At 44.0% G+C, this 12,335-nt stretch overlaps 1 protein-coding gene across 6 annotated transcripts in view; it reads left to right on the plus strand.

Annotated features, from left to right (window-relative positions):
• Window positions 1-7,059: 7,059 nt before the first annotated feature.
• tle2a (TLE family member 2, transcriptional corepressor a) overlaps window positions 7,060-12,335 on the plus strand; it is a 36,382-nt gene continuing 31,106 nt past the window's right edge. For all 6 annotated transcript variants that reach the window (XM_085397720.1, XM_085397721.1, XM_085397722.1 and 3 more), the window contains exon 1: window positions 7,060-7,649. In XM_085397720.1, coding sequence (XP_085253846.1) covers window positions 7,626-7,649 — 24 coding nt within the window. In that variant the 5' untranslated portion in view covers window positions 7,060-7,625. The remainder of the gene's footprint in view (window positions 7,650-12,335) is intronic.

The raw sequence follows: 12,335 nt of genomic DNA on the forward strand, positions 1-12,335 counted from the left end.
GTCTTGGCACGCGACAGTATTTAGCGTCAGTTTCCACTCACTGATGAAGGTTTTCAACGTCTGAGACGGACAAGCGCAGTGAAACTGGCGATTAGAAACGCCCAGCAGAGCTTCTGATGGGTATGCAGTCTGTCAGCGTGTCTGTGTCCGCCTGGTGAGCTCCTGGATTTAGTGGAAAATGCTGCCCAGCGGGTAACCTTGACCTTACCCCTGGGGGAAAAGCAGGTTGTACGAGGTCAAAGGATTCATAGTCCGCAGTGCTGCTATTACAAACCCTCAGTGAACATATGAAGCTATATGAGGTATGACAGACAGCGTAGACAATGATTTATTCATTTATACCGTCCTGGAATGACACATAAATAAGATACAGTATACAATGTAGCCTACGGTACTGCATATGCCGCTGATTGCATTACTTATAGATTACAGCAGGTGGCAGCATAATGCAATGTGGTAGCTTGTTCGTTGCACGTCTAAGTACAAATTCACAAAATACATATTAGGAGTTTGATATATTTGTGTTGTTGTTTTTAAAAAGAAAAGCTCTATGTTTAATCTTTTATTTAAACGAACCCTGATATCTACAGGACCACAGTTAAGCTGTAACTGTGTGCTTTTTCTTTTAAAATGTTTTTCATGCATAAATGTGAGGTACTCAAATTATTTATTAGTTTTTTGTTGATAAGGAGAGTCGTGTTGTTATAGACACATTTTGGAGGCAAATTCTATCGACCCAACGGGATTTTGTTTTCTAGTTTATGTGAGTTTTCTTCCTGTGGAAAAAAAAAAGTATAAATATACAAATTATGACCCGATCTGCACTCTCCACTTTCACAGCACTCAGTTACAGCGGAAACCTGTGGCAGTGGCTGCATACTTCTCACAGGAGAGCATCCCACCGCTGTGTGAGATGAGTGACAGCGCACGCAGAGTGCTGTCAGTAGCATTTGCAAGTCAATGCTCAGATTTAACCTCTCCACTCTCCCTCCCTTCCTGCATTCAAAATCAAACTCTGAAAAGATGCTCTTTTCTCACTCGCTCCTTAAAAAAATGAAAAGAAAGAAAAAGAAAATGTGGGAATATGAACCATCGCATTGACCTTGTCTCGAAATTTCTCTGGCACGTATGAAGTTATCTTTTTGCAATGGGGGTCTATGAGGAAACCCCTCTAAGACGCTTCCTTGCCTCATCGTTACCTCTGAGTACACAATGCCATTTCAGATTTCATGGCCAAATTGTGCAAGCAGCTACACCGCCAGACATTTGGAAAGTCAAAAGGAGATCTTATTCGGCTTCACCGTCATACAAATCACTCCATTGTTCTGTTTTATAAAGAAAAAAAATGCCAGTGAAAAGGAGAGGAGTGCATTCCATCTTCCCGAGGCTACAACAGGTCATGATGAAAATGCCGTCCTATTTACAAATGGAACAATTTAGCAAATATCAAAGGAAAAGATGGCTCTGTATTGATCTCGTCAGCATTAGGTATGTGGGCAAAAGACTGCGGGAGACTTTTGAGCAGGGACACAATGTTATGCCGAAACACTGGAATTCCTCAGTTCTAAGATACACATGCCTGTGGGCATAAATGTGTCAGCGCCTGTTTTATGTGCGCATATGTGTGTATGTGTGGGTGTCACACAGGGTATTTATTTGTATCCGCCTGCAACGAGGAGAGAAGGTGTGTGTGTGTGTGTGTGTGTGTGTGTGTGTGTGTGTGTGTGTGTGTGTGTGTGTGTGTGTGTGAGTGAGTGAAGCTGCTGCTGATGTGGGTCATTACCCCCTTCTTTTCCCCGGGGGGCTATACAGCAGGAGAGGACAGAAGGGGAGGAGTTGGATTGAGGGTTTGGGGGCAGGGGTGGGGGTGGGGATGGGAAACATGGAGGGTGTTGTGGAGGGGATGAGAAGGAGGTAGAGGATGAGATTGTGTGTTGGGGAGGAGGGGTCCCAAAGGAGTAGAGACCAATAAATCACAGGGCCGTCTCTGCGCTGACACCCAGCTTGTCTGATGAGGGACAGAAAGAAGGGTAGGGGGGTGGGGGTCAAAGTAAGGCAGCGGGGAGGGGTGAGGGAGAGTGGGGCGGGGGGGTGGGCATTGTGACAACACTGTGGCCTTGTCTTCCTGTCACTCAAGCCAATGCAAGGCAGGAGCCGTTCTCTATACCAAACTAAAGGAACTGATGAAATTAGGGAGAGGGGGTGAGGCTGGGAAACCTAAAGTTTGACCCACGCAGGGCACCTTAATCTAAGATCATCCATCCCCTTTGCTGCTGTGTTGGAGAAAGTTGAGATGAACAAACTCTTCTTATTTGCCTACATTCTTACAGGACAATGGTGTTTATTCGAGGGCTTAAAAGCTGCTTTCGGCTACTCCCTGATTCATAAGAGGTCAGAGAGCGGGTAGCTCCACATGTTTGATTTGGCAGATTTTATTGATGCTCTTCCTGACACGACCCCAAAGGGATTTGTGTCTCCACCCAGGATCAAACTGGGGATCTTTTTCTGCTTAGGTGAATGTGTAAACCGCTACATTATGGAGACGTGTTTAATGTTTGAATCAAGCAATTTCAGATCTCAGAACATTTAGAAGAAAGTGGAATTTAACTTGTTACACAGCGTCCGTGTTATGGATGGGCCTCCGTAAGTTACACTAATTCATTTTGGTCATGAAAACCATAAACAACCATACTGGCGATAAGTTATTGCATTGCAACCTCAGTTTAATTATTCGGTTCACAGCAGTTTAGTGTTTCTGCCACAACTGTTGTACCCAGCATGACCAAAGAGGACATTAAGCAGATCAGCCTATGCAGGTCAGACTTTGGGAAGTACCCCTCATGTGTCTTTTCAAACTTAAAAAGAGATCACACCTCAGCTTGTGCATTTGGTTTCAAAGCCTGACCTTACTCGAAAACTGCAAAACACATGGGGGATATTGTGCGTTCACAGTCAACTTGCCCTAGTATGTGTGGTAAGTTCACTGATCCACATCTGCAGATAGATAGATAGATAGATAGATAGATAGATAGATAGATAGATAGATAGAGTAACAGGATAAACAATAAAAATAATAATGTCTAATAAAAAAAACAGTTAAAGTGTCACAAAAGCATCTTGAGAGCTTTATAGTGTATAGCAAACATTTTAACCCCAAATGTGGGGAAAATACAGAAAATACAAAATAAAAATGTATCTCGTATCTTCACACCATAGGCATTTGCCTTCAGATGACCCCAAAGATAAAAGTCTAAGGGGGTCAGATCGGGAGACCTTGGGGGCCATTCAACTGGCCCACGATGACCAATCCACTTTCCAGGAAACTGTTCTTCTAGGAATGCTCGGACCTGGCACCCATAATGTGGTGGTGCACCATCCTGCTGGAAAAACTCAGGGAACGTGCCAGCTTCAGTGCATAAAGAGGGAAACACATCATCACGTAGCAATTTCAAATATCCAGTGGCCTTGACGTTTGCATTGATGAAGGATGGACCCACTGTCGTTGTACCCCATATACCACACCAAACCATCACTTTTGTTGTTCCAACAGTCTTGGAGGGATCCATCCAATGTGGGTTAGTGTCAGACCAATAGCGGTGGTTTTGTTTGTTAACTTCACCATTCACATAAAAGTTTGCCTCATCACTGAACAAAATCTTCTGCGTGAACTGAGGGTCCTGTTCCAATTTTTGTTTTGCCCATTCTGCAAATTCTGTGCGCCGATTTGGGTCATCCTCGTTGAGATGCTGCAGTAGCTGGAGTTTGTAAGGGTGCCATTTGTGAGTAGCTAATATCCGCCGAAGGGACGTTCGACTAGTGCCACTCTCCAGTGACATGCGGCGAGTGCTACGCTGTGGGCTCTTGCTGAATGAAGCTAGGACAGCCACTGATGTTTCTTCATTAGTGACAGTTTTCTTGCGTCCACATTTTGGCAAATCCAACACTGAACCAGTTTCACGAAACTTAGCAAGCAGTTTGCTGACTGTAGCATGGGAGATGGGTGGTCTCGTAGGGTGTCTTGCATTGAAATCTGCTGCAATGACCCGGTTACTGCGTTCACCAGATATCAACACAATTTCGATCTGCTCCTCACGTTAACCTCTTCAACATGTCAATGGCTGTGAACAAAGAGAAACTTGTAAATAACTCATAAAAGAATAAAGTTATGTTGAAACCAAGCACACCATTGTTGTTCTTGTGACATTACCAATAAGTTTGATGTGTCACATGGCCCTCTTCCTATTGAAAAAAACAAAAGTTGTATCCAAGATGGCCGACTTCTAAATGGCCACCATGGTCACCACCCGTCTTGAGGAGTTTGCCCCCTCACATAGACTAATGTGCCACAAACAGGACTTTAATATCACCAACCATTCCCATGTTATTACGGTGTATCCATATAAATGGTCCACCCTGTATTTTGAAGGCCTATCTCTGAAACCGTCAATGCTTTACATAGTTGGCTATATTTTCTGTATTAGCTTGAGTGCTCTGAAGTGATGTCAGGTCATCTAGACTTTTTCCTTTCATCACTGCTATCCTTTCTTGACTTTCTGAGAACATGTAGCAGCTTGCATTTTTATTTCTGGATGCAGTATCACTGTATAATAACACAAATTCTCATGTCTAGGGAGAAAACATCCAGACAGGTGAAGGTTATTGATCCAAGCAAAGCAGCAATAACCACTCTCATCACGCTGCCCGCCGGAAACAAAACATACAACGGTCCATCGTCTCAACAGGATGTCTGTTCGGTAGGCTTTGTCCGTTGTTATTGGGGCATCATTTAGTATGAATATCAGTCACAGTTTGACACTGATATTGCTGCTGGCAACCACAAGGAATGAAGCTGTCTCTAAAGAATAGTGAGAAGCGAACTTGTTTTCATCGCCACTCCCTCCTGATGTTTTGCTGCTCGGTGATACTTTATGCATAACCAGCGTCTTGGCCTTCGCTCCTGTTTTCTTTTCTTAGCAAAGCAGCCCTACTCCCTTGGGAACTTTCCACCGTCCCCCCCGAGACAGGTGTGTGCGGTCATTATGTGTTTGCTTAAACTCGGCACACATGAGTCTGATAGACCTCTCTTAACAACCTCACATAATTGAGGTAAAACCGAAAGGTCCCGTGACGTTGCGACCACGGCTTCCTCTCCTTTTTGTAGAGCTTTTTTTTTTTTATGTCCCTTTGCTCCGAGCGGTTGAGTATAAGGGCACTGTGGACGGAGTGTGTTTAATCACTGGAGCTCAGCCAACACACACACACACACACACACCTAGAGCACTCCTTCACCTGACCTGCCAATAGCAATAATATGTGTCCTTCACTTATCATTTTCTATCATCTATATTATTATGCCCCGCCAGCACAACATAGCCTCATACATCCCATGAACCCTCCCACCTGCCTTCTTCCCTATGCCCCCAACACACACGCACACGCACAAGAAACATCTCCCTGTGCAGCAGCAGACTGCAAAGCACTGCATTCCTCATGACTTTTTTTTTCTAATAAATGTGATCCCAGAATCCGGGAGGGAGACCAGTGCTGTGCATTAAAATTCATGGGAAAAAATGGCAATAAAATCTTTCTTTCTCTCTCTCTCTTCCCTTCTTTCTTTCCTTCCCTCTCTACTCTCCCTACTTGCTCCCCTTCGCCCTTCTCTCTTTTTTCATTCCCTTACTTGTCTGCTCAACACATGCACGCACACGCAAAACCCACATGCACAAGCGACACACACACACACACACTCATTTTTTTTCATCACCCGTGCTCTCTCTCTCTCTCTCTCTTGTTCAATCTCCTAACCCTCCTACTGGCTCGTCTTTCTCAGCATCCCCCCTGCTGTCCTTCATCCTTTATTCTCTTCCTCCTCCCTCCCTCCCTACCCCCCTCTGCCTTTTTCTCTCTGTCTCTTTCTCACACACACATATATATTCTCACACAAACAGACACACGCACACACTCTCACACACCCATCTATATTTTCCAGCTCCACCTCTGGCAGGTTGTGATTTCCACTGTCAGAAATTGCTTTTTCAATATCTATCTCTCTAATTATGAGCCCAGCTAAAGGGGTCATGCCACCAGAATACCAATTTTTCCACCATTTCTCCCTTCTCCTCCAGAATAATTCTCCTTTTCCAGGTAACAACAAAGTGCACGTCAAAAGAATAGCCTTGTGAGTGTTGCACCATCATCACTGTTGCATTTATGTGGTTTTCAGATGCCTTACTTTTAATGTGTTTTGCCAGTTCTCTGTGGTCAAGCTTATTTTTTTCTCATCTACAAATGACTAAAATGATGCAAACATTAGTGCAAAGTCTATTTATTTCCACACTGACGAGGATGAAAGGCGGGGTGAGGGGTGTGTAAGTTTTTTTTCTCGAATGCATTGCCGAGTTTGTGGGGAGAAAAAGGAAAACCACTGAGTCTTGATACAGCAACCACACAACTCCTCGCCTTCTCAGTCACTAGACGAAGCCAGGAAAGGGTTAACCTGACGGAGCGGTTGTAGCCCCGCTTGATTGACGCGTGGAGCATTGTGCTAGCTATCCCCTCCAATCGGCAAACGGTCGCCACACCCCACGTGGGTGTTCTCCATACTCATTGGCTCGTTTTACCAATGTTTACCGTGCCGAGGCCGAGCCCCACGTGGAGATTTCATTCAATCACTGAACAATTCCTCAGAATCCCTTCTTTCTAAATACATTTTGGACTTTTTTATAAAATTAAAAAATTCCCAGTTGTGCGGATACGTCTTTATTTCCGACGCTGGATGCGAGTAAAGCTGGTTACAGTGCATCCCTAACAAGACACATGCTAAGGTTTCTTGGCAAATATCATCAGGCTGTTTGAAGAACAGCATTGTGTAAATGCTCTGATTTGCCCTCTATTTATATCCTGCATAGACTATATGTGCAATATTTCATTCTGTTAAAAGAACAATAGAAAATCTTAAGGCTGATAATTGTGAAGCAAACCGTGTCTTAAGGTTCTCCCCCAGCCCCCCCTTCCTCAAAGAAAGCTACTCATATGTAATGTCCCATTGAGGATCAGAGCAAGGGGGAGTGAGAGAAGTGAGGGACTGGGAGTGTTGTGTGAAAAGAGTGCAGGCCAACGAGCGAGACAAAAGAGGCTGCGGCTGCATTCAGTGTGCTGGTGGTGTGTCCGTCTCCGAAGCCACAAGCGAACCACATTTCCCCCCTTCCTTCTCTGGCGTTTTACGCTACAGACGGCGAATATATATATTTATATATATATTTATCGAAGAGGAGGGAAACAATTTGCCTCAGTGTAATTGCTGGAAGCGTGAAGTTGAGGACTTGGAGGAGAGCTTCCTTGGACCGGGTGTTTCTCCCTCTCCTCCTCTCCCCGTCCTTACTACTCGTCGAGCGCGGTGCGGTGTGGGGTTGGAGATATAACCCAGAACAAAGGAGTCTTGAAGCGAGGAATGAGCGAGTCGAGGCTAGCTTCGCTATTATCTTTGAAATCCGGCCAAATGCCTCTGTGAGACCAACAATAGTACATCGACTGCTCGTATTTTTCGACGAAGCTTTGGGCACCGAAAAGGGGGAAAAAGGACAAAAAAATAAATAAACGCAAAGACTCACAAGTCGGCGGCTACAATGTTTCCCCAGAACCGACCACCGGTAAGTAAGCTAGCTACTATGTAACCACGCGCTTATTGAGATTATTGTATCAGACTGAGTAGCAGTTAAATTCAGTGTGATTGAAACATTTTTTGAACCTCAACGAGAAAGTGCGAGTCAAAATTGCTTGTCTTTTGTCCTCAGTGTGTATTTCCGGGGACTCTCTTGTATGGAAAGTGTGATTCTCCGCAGGCTCTTCTCTAGAACATATATTATTTGCCTTCGTTGCTAACGCTGGGTGTAGGCTTTGTCTTATGAAGGTCAGGAAGATTGTTGTCAGTAAGGCAAAGCCCCACTCACACAACGTCCAACTTTACCCACTGCCTTTGTGTGTAAATCTCGTGTCCTTGGTGGCCACCACCAGAAACGCAGAGCCTCCCATCTCCACACTATTGTGGACTTGACCCAGATGATGAAGTGTGTGTGTTTGTTTCTGCTTTCCTCGTGAACCATGAGGGGGGGAAGTGAGTCAGCTTGGCATGTCACCTTCCCTTAATGGCCTGCCCTTCTCAAGTGCCACTCATTGTTTTTACAAATTCGGCTTTTGCTTTTTTTCCCTCCCATCATATCAAGTGATTCATCGCCCTGATTTACCGATGTGATGCTGGAAACTATAAACCCTTTTCAAGAAGATAACTGCTAGTGCCAAACGATCTCAGTAACAGCACGTGGGCTCAAAGAAAAATAAAATAAAATAAACGAAAAGAGAAAATGACAAGGTGTTTGTGTTTTGAGATAGATTTCTGCAAGGTTAGGACAGGAAATCTGTGCTGCATGGGTTTAATTTGCTTTAGTGGAGTTTATGTGGAGAGCTTTTGAGCAGGCTGAAATACATAAACACTGGTCCTCCAGCTGTGTGAAGTATCAATTAAGACCTGCTCATTTGCCTAACCCTCCTCTACATCCCTCAGTCATGCCACCCTGCACCCCACCCCTGACAGTGTTTTGACATTCACGTCCCTCGTATTGAAAAGTTCATGGGAATGTGTGTGTACGCCATTGTAATTAACGTTTCACAAATCCAGTCAAGCAGGTGGAGACTAGAAAGACATCGTTTGGATTTTTGTGGGTTTGCCATTGTGTCTATTTCAGCATTTCAACCTATACTTCCTTGTAGGAAAGACTGCATTATTGGAGCCCCCGTCCCAAACATACAGCACATGCAGAAAGATTACACACTAGCAGCAGCTGTGCTTGTAGTATAGCTGAGTGCAGGAAGGCAGGGCAGGAGGCAGACTGTGGGTCTGTGGTTTGCACTGTAAACCCAATCCCTCTCATCCAGCCTCTCCTCACTGTGTTCCTGTGAGAGCTAAGAAACCACATCTTAATGTATGGGCAGGCGTCCCAGGGTGAGAGTAGCAGACTGTGGCGGGTCTGGGTGGGATGTTTAGGACAGCGGTCCCTTTTGATTTGAACTCTCCACAGAGCTTAACGGTACCATGTGAGGCAGCCGTCATAAGGAAGTCTACGGCCATCAGCGGCTCTTGTTTGCACCTCGGAGTGAAGGGCCACTCAACCCAGCAAACTGTTTAATCTCGGAAATGCTAGGCTGGCAGTAACCTGTCATCACTGGATATTGGTGTGCTCTGAAGGAAGTGACCCATATAATATACAAACACGCAGTCACGTATTCTGACATGTATAGTTGCCAAATGGTAACTGTAAAATGCTGCATGTATTTTCACATTCTAAGAAAGAGACTTTGCGGTTGTATCTGGCAGTCAGCAGGTAAAATAACCTGAATCGTGAGAGCTTCTTACAACAGATCTTCTTTCCCGATTTCCTTCTTTCAAATACAGGAGGTGCTTGGTAATCACGAGCTTCAAATATTCTACTAGAAATGACTCTTACCTTCAAAAAAAATATACGCACATACTGTTGTAAAGTGCAAGAGGCAAATCAGAAATTAACTTTTCAATCACACATCTTGCACATCTTGGAAAATGAACGCTCTGCATGCCAGGGCTGAACTTTTCACCAGCTAATCAAAGTAAAATTATGTGCACAAATTAGATCCCTATGCCAAAATAGCATTAACACCGCATGGAAGAATTCAGTGTCTGTTTTCAGATTATTTTAGGGTCCAAGCGATGCCAAAAACAGAATAGGAAAGAAGTGCATAGATCATGGCAGGCATGTCTGGCTGTCTTAGGCCATTAGTGTTCATTCAGATCAGCCACAGTGGCACAAACACGCACAAACACAAAGAAGAAAAACATCAGAAACATAATATTAAAATATATTTAAATAGGAAACCTCCTACACTGACCCTAACCATTTAATATACATTAATGACATGTAAGATAAATGTGATGATTATTGGATGGCTAGTTAGATGTCAGGTATTCCTTGACCATCTGTTTTACTGATTCTTTTATTGTCAGAGTTTAGGGGCAATAACATAATTACCTACCTGCCATTTTATCCTAAGCAATGTCCTGGTCTAAGGGGAAGGGGTTGGTTTCTATTAGTTTAAGTCATTATGTCTGATTAAAACTGTCTATTATCCATTTAGTAGTGGCTAATGTTAGATGCACTGAGGTCTCTCCAGAAATTACAGACATCAGTTAGCAAATCTAACACAACATCCTAGATGGAAATATCGTAGACTTCTGTGAAGGTGACATTATTGCTGATTAATATAAAGCATTTCTTTTTCAGCCTAACTCATTACCTCACTGATGCCAATTCACCCCAGCACCTTTAAGAGCAGGGACAACAGGAATTAGAGTTCTGGATCTCCTTTGGTCTCTCTTTTCACAGTTTGTTAAGTAAAGCTTGAGCTGCTAAGGACATTTGTTTTTGTTTTTTTTTAGGTCTGGTAGTTAGTCTAGAGTAGCATAACAGACAAACATAATGAAAAAGGCTAAGATGTGCCTGATGGAAGCCTAGGGTTCAAATCCAGTGTGAGGCCAGAAATCAGCAGAAATATTTTAGGGCTTATGCCCCAGCTTGTCTGGTAGGAGGGGCTTAGATTATAGATGGGAGAGCTGCAGGAGGTGCGCCATGTGTTTTTAAATTCTGGCTTTTTCATCTCTAGATTTTCAGCGTTGCTGCTGTTGTTGCTTCAATCATAAGGTCTACATCATTTTCGAATTACTGTTTTGCTTTTGAGACCAAAAGGAGGCATGCATTTTCACCTTGTATATCTCCTTATTATCCACTAACACCAAGCAAGGAGTATTTCTTACTGAATTAATTTTATCTAGAGTGAGAGTAAAATGCAAAAAAGAAAAAGAAAAGAAAAGGTCAGAGAGACGAGTCATCGGCTCTCCTCCCTCAGAGCTAGCATAAAGCAAGACCCACTTCCGTAGTCCTAGCATGCTTTTAGCTCTTTATCACCAGTGTTGTCCTATGGTGAGAGCGTGGCTATCGATCTGCAGCTCGCCTGCTTTGCTCAGCCAGTGATTAGAGAGAGAAAGAAAAGGTAGAGGAAAATGAAGGAAAAGAGGCTGAAGGGATTTCAGGTTTATACAAGCTGTTGTGGCGATGTGTCTCGGCGGAAGGAACAAACGAGCTGAGGGGGTTACCTAATAAAAGAAGGCACCTCCAGCAATTAAGCCAGCTGACAGGCAAACTGTGGCGCTTTGCTAATGTGGGCTGACAGCAGGGAAATTTGAATAACGAGGCTTGCGGGAGGAAGGAGACGGGAATGAGGAGGTGGTTGTGGGGGGGTGCTGGTGGTGGTGGGAGAGAAGAAAACTGAGAAAGAAAGATGTGTGGCACTAATGAAACAGGTGCCTGGCAACCCCTCCCCTGTAAGAAGAGAAGTCATTGAGAGATTACCAGCAGGTTTCTCCAGCACCGAGACCTACTCGATGGAAGGTGGCGGGGGGCCAGAGGTGTGGGGGCAACTTCTCTTCCACACTGCACACTGTTTTAACAATGCAAATGACTGTCAAATGTTGACAGTCATGCCTGAATAATTTCATATGAGAGGCTTTAATTTCAAAAGCTTTTTTGAGAGGACAGGATATCGACACGTTTCGTGGCCCTCAGAGATGAGTAGGTGTGGGGGTGGCGACACACAGATACGCATTCGGACATGCTGTTCGGGGTTAGACCTATTGTCATTGCGTCCTTGGTGGTATTCAGATGAGACACAACAAGAGAGAGCTCGGTGGGTGTTTACTCTGATCGACTCTGTGGGTAAGCGGTGTAATTAGTAGCCTGACTAATGAGCTATATGAGGGGAGGCAGCAGTAAATTATTTTCCCAGTTGTAGGAGACAGACGGAGGAATTGACATTCGATGAAACAATTAAACATATATTTGGCAAGGGTTTTTTTTTTTCAGTCATGCAAGTAGAGTGACTCGAGGGATGAGTCGGTTGGTCCGCCACTTGGTGTCGGTCCAGCCTGAAATGTCTCATTAAGTCCTGGCTGGATGAAAATGAAATTTTGTTGACATTTATGCCTCCCCAGCAGTGAATCCTGCTGACTTTCACTGGTGTTATTATGTTCCTGTATATATATTTTATTTGTGGAAACAAATTTATTGACTACATTGTTACATTGCTGTTCCCCTCACGAAGGATTTCAATCATTTTCCTGACCTCCTGACTCTTTTTTCTAGTGGCATTAAGTCAGAATATTGCCATATGCTCTCTTTCTTACTTATGATGTTTCAGTACGTCTCAGCTATAGTTCGTTTCCAACCCACTACCCAGAAGAGCCTGGATACTAT

Source organism: Rhamphochromis longiceps, linkage group LG23, assembly GCF_057381845.1.
Source record: "Rhamphochromis longiceps isolate RC_006_pf linkage group LG23, R_longiceps_female_GT1.1, whole genome shotgun sequence".
NCBI lineage: Eukaryota > Metazoa > Chordata > Actinopteri > Cichliformes > Cichlidae > Rhamphochromis > Rhamphochromis longiceps.